The 24,099-nt window shown below is 37.8% G+C and overlaps 3 protein-coding genes, 1 long non-coding RNA gene and 1 other non-coding gene across 7 annotated transcripts; 2 read left to right on the top strand and 3 right to left on the bottom strand.

The window, feature by feature from the left end:
• Window positions 1–449: 449 nt before the first annotated feature.
• Window positions 450–22,606, bottom strand: LOC131323431 (uncharacterized). The gene is made up of 10 exons (XM_058355220.1): window positions 22,404–22,606; window positions 21,808–21,904; window positions 21,629–21,685; window positions 21,220–21,275; window positions 19,262–19,384; window positions 18,957–19,023; window positions 18,702–18,754; window positions 18,530–18,587; window positions 18,352–18,450; window positions 450–917 (listed from the first exon to the last, which is right to left on the bottom strand). The coding sequence occupies exons 1-10, from the start codon at window positions 22,589–22,591 to the stop codon at window positions 759–761; spliced, it is 957 nt and encodes a 318-aa protein (XP_058211203.1). The 5' UTR covers window positions 22,592–22,606; the 3' UTR covers window positions 450–758.
• On the bottom strand, window positions 4,111–4,218 carry LOC131324920 (small nucleolar RNA snoR100). The gene has a single exon (XR_009199505.1). It is a non-coding gene; the product is annotated as a small nucleolar RNA snoR100 (small nucleolar RNA).
• On the top strand, window positions 4,747–5,588 carry LOC131323438 (uncharacterized). Its single transcript, XM_058355232.1, has 2 exons — window positions 4,747–5,067; window positions 5,241–5,588. The coding sequence occupies exons 1-2, from the start codon at window positions 4,907–4,909 to the stop codon at window positions 5,383–5,385; spliced, it is 306 nt and encodes a 101-aa protein (XP_058211215.1). The 5' UTR covers window positions 4,747–4,906; the 3' UTR covers window positions 5,386–5,588.
• On the top strand, window positions 5,626–6,362 carry LOC131323441 (uncharacterized). The gene is made up of 2 exons (XR_009199186.1): window positions 5,626–6,050; window positions 6,099–6,362. It is a non-coding gene; the product is annotated as an uncharacterized LOC131323441 (long non-coding RNA).
• LOC131323435 (uncharacterized) lies at window positions 6,731–10,789 on the bottom strand. Of its 3 annotated transcripts, none has more exons than XR_009199178.1 (6): window positions 9,936–10,789; window positions 9,697–9,830; window positions 7,980–8,166; window positions 7,294–7,427; window positions 7,160–7,217; window positions 6,731–6,899 (listed from the first exon to the last, which is right to left on the bottom strand). XR_009199178.1 is itself a non-coding variant. In XM_058355230.1 (4 exons), exons 1-4 carry the CDS (start codon window positions 10,142–10,144, stop codon window positions 7,394–7,396), a joined length of 564 nt encoding a protein of 187 aa, XP_058211213.1. In that variant the 5' UTR covers window positions 10,145–10,789; the 3' UTR covers window positions 7,235–7,393. The 3 variants fall into 3 exon arrangements, 1 of the variants encoding a protein (XP_058211213.1); XR_009199179.1 differs by having other exon boundaries at window positions 6,743–6,899; window positions 10,598–10,789; XM_058355230.1 differs by lacking the exons at window positions 6,731–6,899; window positions 7,160–7,217 and having other exon boundaries at window positions 7,235–7,427.
• Window positions 22,607–24,099: the final 1,493 nt, after the last annotated feature.

Here is a 24,099-nt window from a genome sequence, read left to right as displayed (position 1 = left end):
AACCTTTGCAGACATGCTGGCCATAGGATAAATGACCATTTACTTGGATGCATTTTTTTGAAAACCAGACTATAGTAGCCCATTGAGCTTTCTCTGCTCCTACGCCTTAGACCATTTATTTACGATTGGAACATCCTCATTAGTTGGAACACCCTCATTATAAGTCAAGTACTATAACAGTGAAATTAGTGCGTTTTGCCTTTAATTAGAGGGGAATGATACCTTAAACATGAATGTTATAGCACCTACCTGCAGGAAATTTGGTTTGATATCCTTTTAAGTTTACTTTTGCCCATATGCGTCCACAATGAATATTACGAGTGGAGTTGGGCTAATAATCGCCATGTGTTAATTCCTATAGACAAGAACATAGTCATGACACAATACTAGAGAATGAAATGTTTGGCTCTCGGGGATGGATGCTACTTTTTGAGAAAGAACACCAAATGTGGAAGCTGAATCCATATTTATCAGCGCAAAGACCTTCCGTATATAATTTTCCCTGAACTCAGAATAGGTCTTGCCGAAGCATTGAATAGAAAGTTTACATATTTACCCATTACTACTTGCATATTTACCCCATCACTCAAAACTGACGTCGGCATAATACAAAAGTGACATCGTCTTGGCATGAGATCACATGTTTTCGAAGTCATCCAGGCTCATTCAGCGATAAGTATACATTCAAAAGGTGCTGTGCAAATAAGATCAACTTTTGCTCGGTCGGATTCATATTCCTACTGGAGCAAGAGACACATCTACTGCTGATACTGAGGCAATGGGAAGACCCGGTACTGAGGCAATGGGAAGACCTGGTACTGAGGCCATGGGTAGGGCGGAGCTACTTGAGACGGTGCTCCAAAAACATGCATCATTTGAGGAGAGTTCCATGTCATCATATTCCCAGCAGCACCAACCTATTTTATCAAATAGTGTTGTCAAGGCATGCCAAATAACGACTTTAACAAATGAAGAAATGCTTAGAACCAAAAAGAAAGAAGGTGATAGCGGGGGTGTATGGGCAGCTCTGCTCATGTGCAAGGTGGTGGTAATATAAATATATTGGCAGCATGGATAACAACGGGAAATGCGAAAAAAATGAAGAAAGAAGCTTTATGATAAAAAAAGAAAAGAAAAGAAATAAGTTTTCAATGTTTCAATCATAGCCCTCAACAATCTGCAGTTTATTCCACAAAAGTTTAGTAAAAAATATGCCCTTTAGTCCCCAACATAGGAAATTTATCTCGATTGAAGTACCAATCATATAAACTTAGATTGTTTATGTGCTAAGTTTAATTTTGTTTAGTCTAGAAAACTTTAGAAGAGTTCAAATATGCTAAGTGATACTCCCTATAGACATGAACGACTAGAAACTCATGAATTAAATACTCATGCTTTTACTCAGCACTTAAACAGTCAATAGAATAGTTGGCTCATCATGCAAACCCACAACTTGAGTCTGAGCAAAACTAACGTATAACTAAAGGTACCTGCTGGCAATTGCTGTGGGCCGTGCCAAAGGGTGTAAAGGGTACATTTTGAGTCGAAAATGGGTTACTTTGAGCAGCAAAATAAGCTCGGTTGTGGGCCGCCTGCCAATGTCATGTGTAAAACTAAGAAACCTAAAACAATTATGATTGCTGTGGGCCGTGCCAAAGGGTGTAAAGGGTACATTTTGAGTCGAAAATGGGTTACTTTGAGCAGCAAAATAAGCTCGGTTGTGGGCCGCCTGCCAATGTCATGTGTAAAACTAAGAAACCTAAAACAATTATGGAAAACAGAATGCAGTATGAGTGGCTAAACAGACCGCTAATTCCAGAGGTAGTGACCAACTACGATCCACAGTGAGCTTGCTGTAGAAAAATCATTTACTCAATTGTATCAGTAACTGTAAAATCTTACATTTTAAAGAAATACTAAGTCATAATTCAAGTGATACAAATATACGAACGCAACAATTAAATAATTGTACCTCCTATTCTCTACATCAGTGAGTTCCCTCCAGTTGGTTGATGCATCAATTCTCTGTACAAGAATAGGTATTAGAACTCGTTCGCTACGAGGACAATTTCAAAAGGATAAAGCGGGGGAATACCACAAACATCAGCAGTGTTCTGGTAATTTGATAAACTTATATGCTTTGGTTATTAAGGTCACCATAGGTCATGTTATCGTTGCAGACAAAAGTTGATGGTTTTCAAGGATATCAATATCTAAAATGACTTGCCTCATCCGAAGTCATCATATCCCAAGGCTTGTCCAGGAAATTCTTCTTACCAGCAGGAAATTCTTCTTACCAGTGTGAATACAAGATCTGAACACGAATGCATAGCGATATGCAAGTATTCGATCAGCACAGGCATACGTATTGATACACCAAAAGTCAACAATCAATTATGATCACTAAGCACAGATTTGGGACTCAAGACCAACAATTGCAATACTAAGACAAGCAAACCGTAAAACGCAAGAAAGCAAAATACTAAAACATATCATTACAAGTAAAACAGCAGGTATCAGCAATAATGAATCTCCATAAAACATAACTCACCTTTCCTCAGCAGCAGGGTTCCCAACATTCAAAGGTTTAACTTCTATAGGTTGTCCAAGAAGTAGCTGGCCAGAGAGATCAACAGCCATCGAGACATATATTGGATCATCAAATTCAATATACCTGTAGTTTCAATGGGCTCAGACAATGTTTGACAGTGCATAATAAGCTAAAAAGGCAATTTCAAATTCACAAACACGTTATGTCCTAGCTTGCATAACACTCATGAAAAGAAAAAATTAACTCGCTACCATAAAATGCAAGTATGATGACTAATAAAAATCAGTAAATAAAACCAGAAAGATTTCATATTGCACATAACAAAAGTTACTAGTGATGATGAAGCCTCGAGTAGACTTAAACATCCATAGGTAACATGCTTCAACTTCCAACCACACAGGCAGCAGATAAAGTCAAGCTAATTTCTTCACCACTACAGAGGATCAGAACAACCTTAAGTCAACTGAATAGCCTAAACACCTATAGAGATTTCCCTTCAGCTGAAAGGATTTATATCCCAATAGAACTCATTCCTTTAAGAAGTCAGTATTTGGTCACATCCAAGAAAGGCATGATAGCGTGTTCCGCAGACGAGTTGATACAGAGAAGAAGCCTAAAGTAGACGTTGAAGCATCACGAAATAAGAAAGGCATGATAGCGTGTTCCGCAGATGAGTTGATACAGAGAAGAAGCCTAAAGTAGACGTTGAAGCATCACGAAATATCAAATTCAACTTCCAACCCCGTAGGCAATTGAAAGAATTTGGTCAAAACTCAATAAAATAAGATCCTCCGGAGTTCCCTCCACTAAAAAGGATTGCATCAGCCAACAAAACTAGCCACACAGAACCAATATATGGTGGTTCAGCAAATATGCACATAAAACAACTAAAATCTAAAACAATCTGTTGAGCTGAACACATTTGTGCCCCCACTGCAGGTATACAATGTGCACTGCACACACTTCATGTTTATATTTCAAACAAATAGGAAAAGGGACTATAATAGTGACGAAGGATCCATAGCACCGTTATCCCTGGGGAAGAATTATGTGACCTAACATAAGCCAAAGTTCCTCCAAAAATGGAGTGTTATGGTGCTCATGCAGACAGGACCTATGCCAAGTTCAATACTAGACAATAACTACAATCAAGATCATTGATATCATTGTAGGATAGTGAAATTCCAGCCTGAAGCATGATATTAAAAGCAAAACGAACATTAGTTGGCTATGGCATGATGTAATACAAAAAGGAAGGCCACCCAATCAATGGAAACAGTAATACAGGATAAAGGGGGGAAACCAGAAACTGTATAATCCAAGTCAATTACCTTAAGGTAATCCCACAATTTGTCATCACGAATTTATGGCAATGCTACAGTGCTAGATACAACAACAACATAACATAACCCATCTAGTCCCCAATTATTGGGGGTATGGGCGGGGAATGATTGGAGACAGACCTAACCTTTGGCAATATATGCACAAAGTTGCTGCTCTCAGAATACCACTGAAACAGTGGCCCCCCTAAACCTCCTAGAACCGAAGAGCTACAGGGACGTTTTGTTGTAGAACCATGCCCCCAAATCAAAGCCAAATGACATCAGAGAGAGTAGGCCTAAAGACCCAAATCAATTTATGTGCACATTACCATGCTTCTTTCATTGATAGTCCAGAGCATTGGTATGCACATAAGCTACAATGATAGATGCTACTACATTTTAGAAAATCAGCTGGAGTGGGAGAATAACATCAAAGCTTGTTTAAACTTGACTTTCAGAGAAGAAAACAATACCGGCATTCTACAGTACTAGAATGCTACAGTGCTAGATGCTAGTGCATTTTAGAAAATCAGCTGCATAATTACGATACTTCTTCCATTATATCAGACAACAATTTTTCTGTTCACAAGAAAAAAAATGAATAACAAACTTTGTAGTATGAAGGGAATTTACCCCACTGCATTAGGCACTCTCAAACTCGGGTCCAACATTAGATCCATTTTCCTTACCTGGAATTGAAAATCTGAATCAGTTGAAAAGAGAAATAAATACTTGCAAGGGTAGTTTATACAGGAGCACTCTAGACATTCATACTTACATGTTTCAATAGTCGATGCATCAATTCACTTTGCAATCACGCTCATTTTGCCATATCCACCCACCGCCTAAGTCTAACCTCCCCCTTTCCCGACATTATTAAATCGATCGCCAACCACAAAAATAGACTCACTCTATACCAATTGCAACAAATTTGGGGTTAAATTGTTCTTTTATTACTCCCCTTGGGGTTAAATATGTGTTTTTTTTTTTACACCTTTTTGTGATAGATTTAGCGGCCGGAATCAAGAAAGATATGAAAGACTTCAAGGACCTGCTTGGTTGGGTGATAGAAGCTAACTCAGCTTATACGTATAACCCGATGGCCCAACTCCCTTTTTGGCCACCAACTGATGTTCATGGATTTGGGGAACGTGTTACTAAGCTTATCCATGAAATGGATCTTGAGACATTGAGGTATGTATAAGATTTAACGAGTTTCTCATAATCTATGATTTACAACCTATTCGGAATTTTGCCTAGCACTTTAGTCGGAAGATGGTTTATGTGAATAACTGATCATTCTTTTAATCATTTTGCATTCGTTTTTGCCTGTTTGTATATCTAGTTGTTCATTTGTAATGTGACAGGCGAAAAGCTTATTTCATATATAATCATCCAGTCTTCAACAACGTGGTGGAAAATTATACACTTCTTCAAAAGATTTATTCGATCAAGATACAGAGCCGAAACAAGTTTGATAAAGAAGTGACTTTGATAGAGTTTACAGACTGACATACACATATGCAGTATGGTAGTTACTTTTGGAATGATATGAAACAAAATTTGCCAACTTATGAGCGTAATCCTACTTACCTTCTTGATTTTCACATCAATGCCGTGAAACATTACAAGGCAAATGTAAGTAGAAGTTTAATTTGAACAGTGAAAGCAAGGTCGGAAGTATATTATTTATTGACTTAAAAATGTAACAATTTTCATTTTTAATGAAATTTTAAAAATCTAGGCGAAGAGACTGAGGACAATGATGCAGAAGTGATTTGTGAAGAACTCCAGAAGCTTTTTCAAGGTTTTGTTGGCATATTATACACTGAATACATGGCATTTAATACCACCAACGTACGGCCATGGATGTAAGTTTTTTGATGGTCAAACCTTTACTTCTGATTTCATTGTCTATTGCTTTATGTTTTTCTTTTGAATATTTCAGGAGAAGTAATGATAAGCTATTGGAGAGTGGCATATATGCAATAAACTGAACTGGTGAGGTAGTGAACAACAATATTATTTTGTTAAGTTGTATGTCTGTTGAATATTCTAGAGTTCAATAGAAAAAGAATGAATAAATTGGTTTAAAAAAGAAGTTAGACGATAGAAGTTTAAGTCACCTATTAAACTGAACTGGAAGTTTACTAACCATAGCTGAACTGGACTGGAAAGTTTACTCAGGCTGGAACTGGAAGTCACCTATTAAATTGAACTGGAAGTTTACTCAATGTTACATCTATGGTTCAAGTCACCTAACCACAGTTTGTGTGATTTATTGGACCCAGGTCAGTGAGTATGTTAAGTTGCTGAGACAAACCCGATGGACTAGTGGACGACGACAAAATCGTCCATCTTCTCCGGTCAGCGGAAAGAGACCTTACCAATGACCACCACTTAGCTAGGGTGCATACAATCTGGACTATTTTATTTACATTTCCGTGGGAATCTACCTTTCTGTTTCTTCTATTTCACATTCTCTGTTTTAACAAAAATCAATATCAATTCTCCATTTGTACAATATTGCCAATTAGTTTTATTTGATAGTTTGTTTTGTAAAAGATTTTGCTGTTTTGCCTATTTTTTAGTAACTGTTTTATGATTTCCACTCTGTCCAAGTTGTAAATAGGGGATGGAGATTCTTTGTCCTCAAGAGGAGGAGAAAATCGAAGTTCCACTCTCATGCTTTTTGGTACGGCAATTAGATGGAACAAATGAATGACCATAAGTTCTTTCATCCAATTGTCGGCTTAAATCTTGCACGAAACAAACTATCAAATACTACTAACTGGCAATATCGTACAAACGGAAAATTGGTGATTTTTGTTAAAACAGAGAATGTGAAATAGAAAAAACAAAAAGGTAGATTCCCATGGAAATGTAAATAGTCCAGATTGTATGCACCCTAGCTAAGTGGTGGTCATTGGTAAGGTCTCTTTCCGCTGACCGGAGAAGATTGACGGTTTTGCCGTCGTCCACTAGTCCGTCGGGTTTGTCTCAGCAACTTCAATATACTCACAGACCTGGGTCCAATAAATCACACAAACTGTTGTTAGGTGACTTGAATCATGGATGTAACATTGAGTAAACTTCCAGTTCAGTTTAATAGGTGACTTCCACTTCCAGCTGAGTAAACTTCTAGTCCAGTTCAGTTTAATAGGTGACTTAAACTTCTACCGCCTAAGTCTAACTTCTTTTTAAACCAATTTATTCATTCTTTTTCTATTGAACTCTAGAATACCCAACAGACATAACAAAATAAAATAATACTGTTGTTCACTACCTCACCAGTTCAGTTTATTGCATATATGCCACTCTCCAATAGCTAATCATTGCTTCTCCTGAAATATTCAAAGAAAAACATAAAGCAATAGACAATGAAATCAAAAGTAAAGGTTTGACCATCAGAAAACTTACATCCATGGTCGTACATTGGTGGTATTAAATGCCGCGTATTCAGTGTATAATATGCCAACAAAACCTTGAAAAAGCTTCTAGAGTTCTTCACAAATCACTTTTACGTCATCGCCCTCAGTCTCCTCACATAGATTCTTCAAGTAAATTAAAAATGAAAATTGTTACATTTTTAAGTCAATAAATAATATGCTTCCGACCTTCTTTTTCACTGTTCAAATTAAAATTCTACTTACATTTGCCTTGTGTGTTTCACGGCATTGATGTGAAAATCAAGAAGATAAGTAGAATTACGCTCATAAGTCGGCAAATTTTGTTTCATATCATTCCAAAAGTAACTACCATACTACACATGTGTATGCCAGTCTGTAAACTCTATCAAAGTCACTTCTTTACCAAACTTGTTTCGGCTTTGTATCTTGATCGAATAAATCTTTTGAAGAAGTGTATAATTTTCCACCATGTTGTTGAAGACTGTATGATTATATATAAAATAAGCTTTTCGCTTGTCACATTACAAATGAAATGAAGAACTAGGTATACAAACAGGTAAAAACGAATGCAAAATGATTAAATTCTTTGAATGATCAGTTATTCACATAAACCATCTTCCGACTAAATTGCTAGACAAAATTTTGAATAGGTTGTAAATCATAGATTATGAGAAACTCGTTAAATCTTATACAAACCTCAATGTCTCAAGATCCATTTCATGGATAAGCTCAGTAACATGTTTCCCAAATCCATGAACATCAGTTGGCGGCCAAAAAGGGAGCTGGGCCACCGAGTTATACATATAAGCTGTGTTAGCTTCTATCACCCAACCAAGCAGGTCTTTGAAGTCTTTCATATTTTTTTTGATTCCGGCCGCTAAGTCTATCACAAAAAGGTGTAAAAAAAAAACACATATTTAACCCCAAGGGGAGTAATAAAAGAACAATTTAACCCCAAATTTGTTGCAATTGGTATAGAGTGAGTCTATTTTTGTGGTTGGCGATCGATTTAATAATGTCGGGAAAGGGGGAGGTTAGACTTAGGCGGTGGGTGGATATGGCAAAATGAGCGTGATTGCAAAGATAAGTAATTGTGGAAGGATTGACGGTTGTAGTCCTACGAGTAGAGGTGTATATGAATTGGTGGGATGAAATGAGTCCCATGGAAGTGCTCCCAAATTGTTGATCCATGTCTTCCCAATAGGCAAGATCACAGGTATCTCGTCCCAATATGGCATAAGGACTTAGGTATCACTGATAAAATCCATGTTTGTCTTGATTAGAAATAAATGAAATGGGCATGGTTTGGGGAAAAAAAAATATACTACTAATCAATTATCGAAAGTGGTTGGCTTCAATTGACCCGACTCATTGTGAAGAATACCCAGAGGTGATGATTTTTTCATACAGTATTATTAAGTTACTAGCATTTAACTCCACTGCATTGATCGATGAAGTCAGTGGTGAAATCAAGAATTTATTTCGCTCTAGGCTAATTGAAATCTATATATATGAACCAAAAAGAGGCAAACTCGTACAAAACATATAAATTTTCAAAAATAAACAAAAGAAAAGTACAAAAGAGTTTGAAGAACGACAAAATAGTATTTTCTCACTTTTTATTTTGTTATTCTATTAGAACATGTATTACAGAGTAGCAAAAATAGAATATTAGCTATTATAGCTACCTAAAATCGGAAAAACCAACCTGTAGTGCAACAGTTAGGTAAAAAGCTTAGGTAAAATACATTTCGCTACAATACTTTGGCAAGTATTTTAAGTGCTTCAATTTTCAATCCGTTTGAATCGGTGTGAAGATTTTATTTTTCTGATCATATTATTTTAAAGAGTCATAATTAATATTTTATATTTGTCTCTTAGACTCTCATAATCAAGTATCTGATCTATTGAGTACCAAATAAAGAGCAGATGCTTGATTATGAGAGTTCTAAAGACAAAAATTAATTATGACATTTAAGATAAAATTAAAATTTTCGCACCGGTTCAAACGAATGGTGGGTCGGACTAAATTCATTTGGACTGAAAATTTACATTTTATTTTTTTAATTTTTTTTAGTTTGTTGGAACTGCACATGGGCTACAGCCCAACCTAGCCTTGTGCTAGTTCCGCCCTTGGATGAAGTTGAAAAATCTGTAACTTCTTCCTCATGGAATACAAATTTTCCCAGTACTAAAAAATGGCAGAAGCTGATTGTCAAGAAAAATTGGTAATTGGATAGTTACAGTTTAATATATTAAGGGGTAATAAGGTAAAAAATGGCGGATGATGATTTTTTTTTTTTAATACCAAAAATCTCCATTAAATAAAATAATTTCACTAATCATGAAAATAGGACACAAAATATTAAAAAAAAAAAGAACTAAATTAAGAAATGGAGGGAGAGAACATTACCATCAGCACCTCCAAAGTTCATAAACCGAACTTCAGCATTCAAATCATGGTCGGTGTTGAACCAATAACCATTTAGCAGGTTTCCATGGCACCAACCGACTCCATGTAACCCCTGCAATCCTTTCAAAATTTTCCTGCACGAGTCACACGAGGAGAGAGAGTTAAAATGCTAAAATCAACTCTATAGATGGATTAGAAGGAAAATGAAATGAGTTATTTGTAAGTTAAAAGTTAGGTACTTCATAATTTGTTGAACGTCTCGATCAAGCCCAACGACCTCATTTTTACCATCGAAAATCTCTGAGACATGGGGAGTTTCGTAGCCCGGTAATTGCTCAAGTTTTTTGTGTAAGGTATAGTTGATTAGGAACTGACCATCCATACGAGGTTGCTGAACATAAGGTAGCAGCATCATGGGATTAAACCTGGGATCTGGGCGATTAGACATTTTATCTGTTTTTGACTTAACAGATGGACACGCAAAGATGAAAAAAAAAATATTGGGACTGTTTTTTAATGGCAGAATGGGGAATCGAGTTACACTAAAACATAATCCAATTCTACGGTGGATTCAAAGGGTTTCAAAATCTGGTAAATTTCCGAATTACCAAAAAAAACAAAAAAAAAGAAGATTTGATAATCTGCAAACTACTCTTCTTCCCTTTTCTTTGAAACGTGTTCTTTTTTCCTCACAAGAAAAGAATGGTGATTCAGGGAGAAGAGAGAGAGAGAGAGAGAGAGAGAGAGAGAGAGAGAGAGAGAGAGAGAGAGAGAGAGAGAGAGAGGTAGATATCAGATGGAGAAGTTGTAAGACTAGAAAGGAGGAAAAAAAGAAATGCTTATACAACCGTTTTTCTTCAGTGTAGTGAATAGTAAAAAAGGAAGAAGAATTTCCAATAACCCGAAATAGAACACACAGCCATAGGATTCAAGTTTGAACCATCACGCCATTAATTTATTGCCATACTTTTCTCTCTGCAATTTTTTAACCCCAGAGCACCAAAGAGGAAAATTGCAGAGAGGGTCTTTGAGGGGAAGGACATCTCAAGCAGACGAGATGAAAACTTTTGGTAACTGTGTAGTGATTTGAATATGAGAGAGAGACGTGAAAGGATACATCTGCGTGATGGAGAATAAATTCTTTATGCCGTCGTTTAAATATTTGTTTCATTCAAATTAATATTTTATTAATTAAGATTACTATTTATAACAGAAAACCTATTGGTACAGCATTTGCTGCACAGCAGTTATGCACAGATTCATTTTGCGCTCGTTTCGGGTTCTGCAAAGATGATCGGAGCCGCTCATTTTGTTCCAAATGCGTCGTTTATGGTCTCTAAAAAAAAATCACTTCAATCCAATATCGAAAATGGTGTTTACGAATCATCCAACTTTGCTTCAAAATTTAGCAAAGTTGGATGATTCGTAAACACCCTTCTCGATATCGGATTGAGGTGATTTTTTATAAGGATCATAAACGACATATTTGGAATAAAATGAGCGATTCCGATCATCTTTGCGGGACCCGAGACCAGCGCAAAACGGATCTGTGCATGATTGCTGTGCAGCAAGTGCTGTACCTGTAGCAAAATTCTATTTGTAAAAAATTTACAAAAGTGCTACACAGAACGATGGTGTAAAATACAATACACAACCAATCTCTAATTGTCATTGCTGTAATAAATGGCCAAAATTCGCTCAAACTCTTCCCCATAAAAGTTAAAATTTTCCTTAAAAGATTTTTTTTTTAAAATCTAGACTATCCAAATACATCTGAACGGTCAAAATTACGCACACAACCAACACAACGATTATACATGTTGTATTTCGTCTTCATGTATGCACAGGAAAAAGGAAGAGAGACTGTGTGAGAGAGAAGACCCTCTGTAAACTAGGGGTGTTACGAACCCGACCGGACCGAAAAAGACCGAAAAAACCGACCATTCGGTTCGGTCTTCGGTCGGGGTGGTGGCAGAAATTTTTGGGTTCGGGGCGGACCGAACCGAACCGAAGTTATTTCGGTTCGGTCTCGGTTTTGTTAAAATCTAGACCGACCGGACCGAACCGAACCGACAAGACCGAACCCGACCGAACCGAACCGAACCACCCCGAACCGAAATTAGACCGAACCGACCGATTATGTGTTTTTATATATTTTTATATATTTCAGATTAATCTTGAGCGTTCATTTTAATCTTGACCATCCATTGAAAACCCTAAATCTCCTCTATCTCCAACTCTCATCTCATCTCAGAGATCACGTAGCCCAGCTCCTCTCCCCCCTCTCTGGCTCCTCTTTCCCCTTCTCTCCCACAGCCACTCACGGCCCCTCTCTTCTCCAGATCGCGATTCGCACCTCCCTCCTCCTTAGCTCCTCTCTTTGCCGCCGACCATATCATCGTTTTGGCTGAGGTCAATGTGTTAATCGGGTGAGAATTTATAGAGAAATTGTCAATTCTTTCACAAATGTCTCTCTCTCTCTCTCTCTCTCTCTCTCTCTCTCTCTCTCTCTCTCTCTCTCTCTCTCTCTCTCTCTCTCTCTCTGGTGAAATGGAGATTGAAGACAAATTCCAATTTTCTTTCATTTTAATGGAGGTTTTTTTTGGGGGTGAAATGCAGAAAGAGGACATGGGGACAAACGGGACAAATGTGATTAATTGTCGATTTTTTTGAAGACTTGCTGTTTTAATTTGGAGACTTGTTTAATTTGGATATTTGTAGAAGATGTGTTCTTGTGTGGTTCAACAGGTGAACTAAACTAATTTGGAATGTTGGATATTATACTTTTAAGTCTTTTATAGAGTTTCTGCTTTTTGGTGAAGAGAGTAACTGGAAAAATGGTGTGGTGAAATTTTTGGTATTTTGGTTTGTTAAGTTTTGAGAATTAGCTCTCTGGTTGTTCTTATTGTTGAACTTGAAATAAAGTCACCAGAAAAAAAATATGAATCTTGTTCAATGGGCATTCTTAGTACTATTTGAATTGGTGTTTGATGATGGATTATGGGCCCAGAGGATGGATCTTGAGTGAAAAATGACTTTTGGATTGGTGTTTGGGAGAAAAAACGGGTGGATTTTCTTACAATTGATTAATTTGGCCCACTTTCAATTTTTTTTTTTGGCCCAACTAGGCCCAATTCGGTCAGACCGAATTCCCCGAATTCCCCGACCGGACCGATTCCACCCCGAACCGAACCGAACCGAAAATAATATCGGTCGGGATCGGTCCCGAATTGTATACCCCGAACCCGATCGGTTTCCGGCAAATCCACCCCGAACCGAACCGACCGAATAACACCCCTACTGTAAACACCGCATGAATGATGTCCTCTTGTTTGCGTGTACACAAGAGGACAGATAGGGTGCAGCCTTGCAGTTAAAGCGAGGGGGTGTGGGGCCATGAGCTCATTCCGCGCCAAAAGAAACCGAAAAGGAGTACATTGCTCTAGTAGGACAAAAACAGAGCATAAGGTTGATTAGGAACTGGCCATCCATACGAGGCTGCTGAACATAAGGTTGCAGCATCATGGGATTAAACCTCGGATTTGGGAGATTATACATTTTAGTAGTATTTGTTTCGACTAAACAGAGGACACGCAAAGATGAAAAGTAAAAAAATTGGGACTGTTTTCTAATGGCAGAATGGGGATTTGAGCTACGCTAAAACATAGTATAATCCAATTCTACGGTGGATTCAGAGAGTTTCAAAATCTGGAAAATTTCCGGATTACCCAAAAAAAAAAAAAAAGGGTTTCCTAATTTTTCTGCGAACTACACAAATGAGCAGACGCTTCTTTCCTTTTCTTCTAAGCGTGTTCTTTTCCTCGCAAGAAAAGAATGGTGATTCAGGAAGAGAGAGAGAGAGAGATCTCAGATGGTGCACTTGTAAGACTAGAAAGAAAGAGAAAAAAAAAGAAGAAATGCTTATACACCCATTTTTCTTCAGCGTTGTGAATAGTAAAAAAGAAAGGAGGTACAATTATCCGAAATAGAACACATAGCCATACAGGATTCAGGTTTGAACCATTCCGCCATTAATTTAGTGCTATATTTTTCTGTCTGCGATTTTTAACCTCAGAGCACCAAAGAGGAAAATTGCAGACCGTCTTTGGGGGAAGGACATCTCAAGCTGACGAGATGAAAACTTTTGGTAACTGGGGAGTGATTCGAATATGAGAGAGAGAGACATCTTCGTCTTCATGTATGCACAGGGAAAAGGGGAACTAGGGAGAGAGAGAGAGAAATAAAGACCCTCTGCACAAGCGTGTATCATTCGACAAACGGGGGACAGGTAGGGTGCAGTTAAAGCACCATTTCGCGCCAAAGGAAACTGAAAGGAGTACACAACTCTAATCTCTTCACTGGTTCCTAGTACTTCCTAGTCATAAATGGACTGATTCTCTACTCCTCCACCTCTCTCTTCTTCTTGGTGGGGGTGGGGGAAAAATAGCCGTTTCAGGGAAACACCCTGGCAAAACAGAGCCCCAAAATTTAAAACAATACTGGTACTATTGATTCTAGCAAAGCAGCGAATCAGAGGCCTCAGGCCCGTGACTCAAGGGTTGGTTGTGACTGGTGAGAGACAGAGAGGGAAAACCTGTAATATATCTTACACCAGCGTTTGAGTCTGTAATGCACAAAATAAAAAATACTTTCATTGGTTTAGTTTCATTCCTGTGTATTGAATTTGGAGTATTACGTGACAGTATCTAGTGTTATAAAATAATTTTTTCTCTCTCCCTCCTCCTCCTTTCTCTCTCTCTCAACCAAAAAAAAGTGAAAAATCTAAAAAATTAGGAATGAAAGTTTGAAGGCTTGTAGGGCCGAAACACATGGATTGAGAAAGCATGTAGCGAAAGGCCGTGCAAGGCACTTTGTAGGTCGCACATCGATCTTGACGATGAATGATTGATATATAATTTTTAATTATGACCGATTTACCGGTCAAAATTAATTTTTAATCTGAACTGTTGATTGATGAGATCGACGGCTGTGTGCCGCCTTGTATATGGACTAGACGGGAGTGCACTTCAGCACCCTTGTATCCGAAACACATTTTGATGTAAGGTGCCATATGATTCAAGTTTGAACCATCACGCCATTAATTTATTGCCATACTTTTCTCTCTGCAATTTTTAACCCAGAGCACCAAAGAGGAAAATTGAAGAGAGGGTCTTTGGGGGGAAGGACATCTCAAGCAGACGAGATGAAAACTTTTGGTAACTGTGTAGTGATTTGAATATGAGAGAGAAGTGAAGGGATACTTAGAATAAATTTTTTATACCGTCGATTTAAATATTTGTTTCTTTCAAATCAATTGTATTATATCATGTCGTTATTTTTATTAATTAGGATCACTGTTTTGACACATGTCGCAATATAATTAATTTGGATAAAACAAATATATTTACACAGGCGATGTAAAAAATTCACAAAAGTGCTACACACACTACGGTTGTGTAAAATACAATACACAATCAATCTCTAGCAGTCCATTGCTGTAATAAATGGCCAGAATTCGCTCAAACTCTTTCCCATAAAAGTTAAAATTTTCCTTGGAAGAATTTTTTTTAAATCTAGACCGTTCAAATACATTTGAACAAATACATTTGAACGATCAAAATTACGCACACAACGATTGTGCAAGTAGCATTTCGTCTTCGTGTATGCACGGGAAAAAAGGAAGAGAGACTGTGAGAGAGAGAAGACCCTCTGCAAAGACAGCATGAATGATGTCCTCTTGTTTGCGTGTACACAAGAGGACAGATAGGGTGCAGCCTTGCAGTTAAAGCGATGGGGTGTGAGGCCCATGAGCTCATGTCGCGCCAAAAACACTGGAAAAGGAGTACCTTGCTCTAGTAGGACAAAAATAGAGCACAAGGTTGATTAGGAACTGGCCATCCATACGAGGCCGCTGAACATAAGGTTGCAGCATCATGGGATAAAACCTCGGATTTGGGAGATTATACATTTTAGTAGTATCTGTTTTGACTAAACAGAGGACAAGCAAAGATGAAAATTTAAAAAAAATTGGGACTGTTTTCTAATGGCAGAATGGGGATTTGAGCTACACTAAAACACATAATTCAATTCTACGGTGGATTCAGAGGGTTTCAAAATCTGGTACAATTAGATTATAAATTGCTTAATGTGTTTCAAAATCTGGTACAATTAGATTATAAATTGCTTAATGTGTATCTCCCTAGTTTCTTCTTTGTATTAACTAACATTAAGGTGGTTAATTTATGTTTCTTATGGCTTAAACCACATGAGGCATGGAATATTTTTTTTGCTTAAAAGACCATGGAATGTGATATGAGCACCCAAATAAAGGTGTCAGTGGCAACCGGCAACCGTTTGGTTTTAAAGTGGGATATGAGCACCCCCATGGCCACTTTTGTTCTATATATTGATGAATCTGATTTGACCAATGAGCTACTATTTCTCTTGATTTCCTTAATCTTTTTAATCTAAAGGTATATTTCTGACGGTCTCTTTTGGTGTGTGATTTTTATGTTTGGGATGTGGAGTCATCCAAATAGGTGAAATTTTTGTACTCATTCAAGCAGGTGGGACTTAAGGCCACCTTTATTAGTATAGTTAAAATTTGGTTGTTATCGTATAAAATAAAAGTGTAAAAAGTGGAATCCAAACTCTACTTTTCCCGACATTCGTTTTATAAGCCTTGAATTATACTGGACACTCTCTCTCTCTCTTTGAGATCAGAAATAAGTGTGCCCGTGGTGCCAACGAGGGGGTGGCCATGGCCCCTCCCAGCCATTGTGTAGCTCTGCCAATGAATTGCTCTCAGTATAATTGCAAGGTAATCCCACCAGTCATCATGGATTCTATCCCAATGCTAGACTGCTAGTGCATCTAGAAAATCAGCAGGAGTGGGGTGGGTGAGAACATTAGCAAGCATCGAAACTTGTTTGAACTCTGACTTTCAAAGAAGAAAACAACAATAGTGGCAAAAGAATACTTCGGAGACATGCTAGTCATAGGATAAATGACCATTTATTTAGATGCATTTTTTCAAAACAGAATAGAGAAGCCCATTCAGCTTTCTCTGCTCTATGCATTGGACCATTTATTTACAATTGGAACGTCCACATTAGGGGTTCGTTTGGATGCGGGATAATGATTGAAGGTATTACTTATGAAGGGGATCAAATAGTATGGGATATTGATTAATAAGGAATGACCCACATTAATGAGATGTTTATAGAGGGAAGATTAAATAATAGTTGATTTGGATGATGTATTTAAAATGGGGGGATAAAATAGTACTTGATTTGGATGAAGGATAAAATGGAGGGATAATGTTGTTTTGTAGTTGAAATGGAGGAGGAGGGGATATTATTTTGGCCTTATCTAGGGGTATTAACTAATAACACCCCAAAACCCACCCATAAATAATCCCCTTCCCTCGCAAGAGGTATTAGCCGGTATAAGAGAAGAGGGGGGAAACCTAATACTCATGCATTTTTAGGTTGCCAAACCAGGCAATAAACCTGGGCCCACGGTCTTAGGAGGGGAGAAAACTAATACCCCTTCTCAATACCCCATCCAAACGAGCCCGAAGTCAAATACTATAACAGTGAGATTAGTACGTTTTGCCTTTAACTAGAGGGAATGATACCTTCACATGAATGTCAAAGCACCTACCTGCAGAAAATTGGGTTCGATATCCTAAATAAGTTTACTTTTGCCCACATGCGTCCACTATGAATATTACGAGATCGAGGAGTTGGGCTAATGACTGCAGTGTACAAGAACACAGTAATAGTTGGGGGTTATGTATTAATCTTCTAATTCAAAAATTAGTTTACATGTCTCCTTCTGCTGATAAGTAAGTTCACATATTTACCCATCACTACTTACATATTTACCCCATCTCTCAAAACTGACGTGACATAATACAAAACTGGCATCGTCTTGGCATGAGATCATAACACACATGCAAAGACATGTTTTCAAAGTCATCCAGGCTTTGGTTTGGTGATAACTATATATTCAAAAGGTACTGTGCAAATAAGATCAACTTTTGCTCGGTCGGATTCATATTCCTACTGGAGCGAGCTGCATCTGCTACTGATACTGAGGCAATGGGTAGACTTGGTACTGAGGCAATGGGTAGGCTAGATATTGAGGCCATGGGTAGGCCGGAGCTACTTGAGACGGTACTCCAAAGACGTGCAACATTTGAGGAACCTATTTAAATATATTAGCAGCATGGATTACAACGAGAAATATAAAAAAGATGAAGAAAGAAGCTTTATGATAAAAAAGAAGAAAAGAAAAGAAAGAAGTTTTCAATGTTTCAATTATAGCCCTTAACAATCTGCAGTTTAGTCCCTAAAAGTTTAGTCAAAAAATATGCAGTTTAGTTCCAAACACAGGAAATTTATCTCGATTGAAATACCAATCATATAAAGTGTAGATCGTTTATGTGATAAGTTGAATTTTGTTTAGTCTAGAAAACATTAGAAAGTTCAAATTTGCTAAATGATACTCTCTATAGACATGAACAGCTAGAAACTCGTGAATTAAATACTCATGCTTTTGATCAGTACTTAAAGAGTTAATAGAATAGTTGGCTCATTATGCAAATCCACAAGTTGAGTCAGAGCAAAACTAACGTATAAGTAAAGGTACCTGCTGGCAATTGCTGTGGGCGAAAAAGGGCGTAAAGGGTACATGTTGAGTCGAAAATGGGCTACTTTGAGCAGCAAAATGAGCTCGGTTCCGGGCCATCTGCCAATGTCATGTATAAAACTAAGAAACCTAAAACAATTATGGAAAACAGAATGCAGTATGAGTTGCTTTAACAGACCACTAATTCCAGAGGTAGTGACCAACTACGATCCCCAGTGAGCTTGTTGTAGAAAAATCTGCAAATATTTACTCAATTGTATCAGTAACTGTAAAATCTTACATTCTAAAGAAAAACTAAGTCGTAATTCCAGCGATACAAATATATGGATGCAACAATTAAAGAATTGCACCTCCTATTCTCTACATCAGTGAGTTCCCTCCAGTTGGTCGATGCATCAATTCTCTGTACAAGAATAGGTATTAGTACTCGTTAGCTACGAGGACGATTTCAAAAGGATAAAGCAGGGGAATACCACAAACATCAGCAGTGTTCTGGTAATTTGAGAAACTTATATGCTCTGGTTATTAAGGTCACCCTAGGTCGTGTTATCGTCGCATGCGAAAGTTGATGGTTCTCAGAGCTATCAATATCTTAAATGACTTACCTCATCCGAAGTCATCGTATCCCAAGGCTTGTCCAGGAAATTCTTCTTACCAGTGTGAATATAAGATCTGAACACGAATGAATAGCGATATGTAAGTATTCAATCAGCACAGGCATACATATCGATACGCCAGAAGTCAACAATCAATTATGATCACTAAGCACAGATTTGGGACTCAAGACCAACAATTGCAATACTAAGACAAGCAAACCGTAAAAACGCAAGGAACCAAAATACTAAAACATATCATTACAAGTAAAACAACAGGTATCAACAATAATGAATCTCCATAAAACATAACTCACCTTTCCTCAGCAGCAGGGTTCCCAACATTCAAAGGTTTAACTTCTATAGGTTGTCCAAGAAGTAGCTGGCCAGAGAGATCAACAGCCATTGAGACATATATTGGATCATCAAATTCAATATACCTGCAGTTTCAATGGGCTCAGACAATGTTTGACAGTGCATAATAAGCCAAAAAGGCAATTTCAAATTTGCTAACACATTATGTTCTAGCTTGCATAATACTCATGAAAAGAAAATATTAGCTCGCTGCCATAAAATGCAAGTATGATGACTAAAAAACATCAGTAAATAAATCCAGAAAGATTTCATATTGCACATACATAACAGTTTCCAATGGGAGTCAGCAGTTCACAAGGCAAGACAGCAATCCATACTCTTCCACAGAATTTCCAACATTATGAAATAAAAGTTACTAGTGATGATGAAGCCTCAAGTAGACTTAAGCATCCATAAGTAGCATGCTTTAACTTCCAACCACACAGGCAGCAGATAAAGTCAAGCTAATTTCTTGACCACTACAGAGAATCAGAACGACCTTAAGTCAACTGAATAGCATAAACACCTACAGAGATTTCCCTTCAGCTGAAAGGATTTATATCCCAATAGAACTCATTCCTTTAAGAAGTCAGTATTTGGTCACATCAAAGAAAGGCATGATATAGTGTGTTTCGCAGATGAGTTAATACGGAGACTTAGCCTAAAGTAGACTTTGAAGCATTATTAATTACCAAGTTCAACTTACAACCCCGTAGGCAATTGAAAGAATTTGACCAAATTCTTTGTCAAAACTCAATAAAATAAATTCCTCCGGAGTTCCCTCCGCTAAAAAGGATTGCATCAGCCAACAAAACTAGCCATGCAGACAGTGCTGGCCCTCAGCATAGGCCTACCAGGCGACCGCTTAGGGCCTCCAGTTTTGGGCCAAATAATTGGGCCCCCAAATAGTGAAATATATTGAATATATTTGGTATGTGAAATATTTTACAACTAGGGTAATGTAGCCCAGTGGTAAGCTGTGTGCGTATAGAATAATGGGTCGCGTTCGATTCCTATCCCCTTCCGTTTTTAACGTAAAACCACATTGCCACCGAACTACAAGCTTGGCTTGTTTCCTCTATCGAACAACTAATTAATATACTTATAGTAAAAGGACCCATTTTAAAACTCCGCCTTGGGCCTCGGAAATCTCAGGGTCGGACCTGCACACAGAACCAATATATGGTGGTTCTGCAAATATGCACAGAAAACAACTAAAATCTAAAACAATCTGTTGAAATGAACACATTTGTGCCCCCCACCTACATTCCAGGTATACAATGTGCACTGCACACACTCCATGTTTACATTTCAAACAAATAGCAAAAGGGACTATAATAGCGACGAAGGATCCATAGCAACGTTATCCCTGGGGAAGAATTATGTGACCCAACATAAGCCAAAGTTCCTCCAAAAATGGGGCGATAGGGTGCTCATGCAGGCAGGACCTATGCCAAGTTCAATACTAGATAATAACTGCCATCAAGATCATTGATATCATGGTAGGATAGTGAAATTCCAGCCTGAAGCATGATATTAAAAGCAACACGAACATTAATTGGCTATGGCATGATGTAACACAAAAAGGAAGGCCACCCAATCAATGGAAACAGTAATACAGGATAAAGGGGGGAAACCAAAAGCTATATAATCCAAGTCAATTACCTCAAGGTAATCCCACAATTAGTCATCACAAATTTATGGCAATGCTAGAATGCTAGAGTGCTAGATGCTAGTGCATTTTAGAAAATCAGCTGGAGTGGGGGAATAAAATAAAGCGTCAAAGCTTGTTTAAACTTGACTTTAAGAGAAGAAAACAACAATACCGGCAACAAATGGCCGCATAATTATGATCAGACAACAATTTTTCTGTTCACAAGAAAAAATGAATAAGAAACTTTGTAGTATGAAGGGAACATACCCCACTGCCTTTGGTACTCTCAAACTTGGGTCCAACATTAGATCGATATTCCTTACCTGGAATTGAAAAACTGAATCAGTTAAACAGAGAAATAAGTACTTGCAAGGGTATTTTATACAGCAGCACTCTAGACATTTATACTACATGTTTCCATAGTCGCACATTGGAGCAATTACAACCCCTCAGTTCTAACAAGCATTGATAATGTCCAAACCACTAGCCAAGTAACTGAAGCACAAATTAATCCTAGCCAAGGAGGCAGCAAAGAAAATTTTCAAAAAGCCACAATATTGCACAGTCCACTCCAGTGAGACAACACACAAAACACCCAATCCGAGATTAGAACAATTGGCTAACGTGCAAAATGGATTAAATCATTCAAACGGTACAGAACATAAGTCCTTCTAACCTTGCATACACTTGAAAAGAATATGTTAACTTCTTCCCTGGACGCCCTCAAAGGAATCTGCCATGACAACATTCATATCAGCAAAAGAAGAACAAGAGGAAACAAGTGCATTACAAAAGCACGAAAGAACTTTGCCTATCAATCACTCAATACTGAAGAGACACTGGCAAGCTATATACCCCAGAGACGTAAACAGTTCTTTGGTCCCTTTCTGCGTCAGCTTCAGCGTCCACCACTTCCTTGTTTGCTTTGGATACCGTGTTGCCATCCGCAGGACTATCAATATAAGCAAAAACAAAAGGAAGTTCAAACGAATGACCTTCGACGGTTTCAACAAAGAACTGAAAGAACATGACCACATAGGAAGAGCTGCAAGAATGCAACGGCATAGAAAACAGTTCAAGCCTTGAACCGCATCAAACAATATGCACATGCAGCAAGACAACACAAGGATTGATACAATCCGATTCATCAAATCCCAGCTACTAACGGCAATATTTCGGTCAAATAATAGGTCATAGAATTTTTCTTACAAAGAAACCCTAACCGTACTGTCAACTATCACAAGGCTAGTATCCAATCAGTACTTAGCCAAGAAAAAACCAACAATCATACACGAATGTAAGCAATATGCATGCTGAGATACATATAAGGCAACTCACAAGCTAGAGTAAATCGCAACTTATGAAGTTTTGTATAAAATCAATCAACAATTGCCCAACATGAAGCAGAAAAAGAAAAAAAAGAAAAAAGAAAAAAGGAGAGAGAGATCTACCTGTACCGTGACGATTCAATTTCATCTGCAGTATTATCATCGGCATCGATTAGAGTCGTCTTCCTCTGTTTGTCCATCTCTGTATCTCTCTCTCTCAAACCTCCTCGTTTCTTCGCATTTATATTCTCTGTAAAATCTGTCGTCCTTTTCCTTTTCCTCTTCGTCTCGCTCTTCTGCACGCACTCCATTACGCTCTCCCCAACCCCCTCTCTCTCTCTCTCTCTCTCTCTCTCTCGTTCAACCCCCTTGAAAACCTAGACTCTCTCTCTCTCTCTCTCTCTCTCTCTCTCTCTCTCTCTCTCTCTCTCTCTCGTTCAACCCCCTTGAAAACCTAGACAGACCTTCGTAAAAATTTGCATGCATATTGGATAAGGGGGACATGCAATTAATTTTGCATCAATGCATATCTCTCCTTCTAACTTTTTTGATTAGATTTCCAATCTTACCCTTTATTTTCTTCATTAATAAACTTAGCTTCAATCATTAATAATAGTGTATTTTGTCACTTATAGATGTCTAGCCTACTCCTGAGAGATGAGGAAGGAGTACCGTTAAGCTTCATACGAGTAGGACAAGTCCAATGGGCATCTATCATCATACCAAGCATTTGCGCTCCTGCCGAGAAATTGAATTCTCACCTTCCATGCGGAAGAGGTGGAGAAGTGCTATTAGGCTACAAGCCCGTTGGCATCCTTAATAATTGTTAGCTAGATGATCATTCATCCAACGATTTCTGAAAAAGTCCTAACCGATACGTTGGAGATGATTTTTTACATAGACCGTCAAAAAAATATTTTAAAAAAGAAGAGCAATTCAAATTATCTTTGTAGGATCCGAGATAAGCTCCACAAAAATGTATATATGTGTAAAAAAATTTGTGGAAGTAGCAAAGCTCTAAATTTTTATACCCACCATATTCTTATGGAAGTAATAAAATAAGGTTTCTTTATTCATAAAGACCATGTTTGTTTTGGAATTTTGGACTTCGATTTTTTTTTGCGCACGGTTCTCAATAAAATTTCTCTCATTACTCTTATTTCTCTCTCTCTAATCATTACCTAAAATCTAAAACCCTAAAACGAACATGGCGATTTTAGAGACAAAAATAGAAGATTTGTGGCTTTTGCCTTTTAAGTCATTTTACTACGTTTGGTTTTGAAGTGGAATATGGGCACCCCCACTTTTGTTTTATGTATTGATTGATGAATCATATTTGACCAATGAGTTATTTCTCTTGATTTCCTTTATCTTTTTAATCTACAGGGATTTCCTTTATATTTGGGATGCGGAGTCCAAGTAGGTGAAATTTTTTGTACCATCCTGCGTTTCTTTTTACTGGAGTCATCCAAGTGGGTGGGAATTTAGGCTCACCTCCATTAGTATAGTAAATTTTTTTGTTGTTATATAAAACAAAAGTGTAAAAAATGAGACCCAGACTCTACTTTTCCCGACATTCATTATATATGCCTTGCATTATATCGTAGAGATCAACCCCTTGCGGTATTACTAACTACTAACTCTATCGCCTGATCAAAGAAAAAAACAAGAATTCATATTCCGAAGTACAAAAAAGAAAAGAAAAGAACTATACTGGACTCTCTTTCTCTCTCTGATCAGAAAGAAATGTGCCCGCGGTGCCAGCGATCTTGTTTTACGTAGGGTCCCAGACAAAGTCCAGTGAAAGGTACATAGATCC

The sequence above is a fragment of the Rhododendron vialii genome, chromosome 4a (assembly GCF_030253575.1).
Source record: "Rhododendron vialii isolate Sample 1 chromosome 4a, ASM3025357v1".
Taxonomy (NCBI): Eukaryota; Viridiplantae; Streptophyta; class Magnoliopsida; order Ericales; family Ericaceae; genus Rhododendron; species Rhododendron vialii.
Note: the sequence above shows the minus strand (reverse complement) of the source record. Positions and strands in the feature narration are given on the sequence as shown.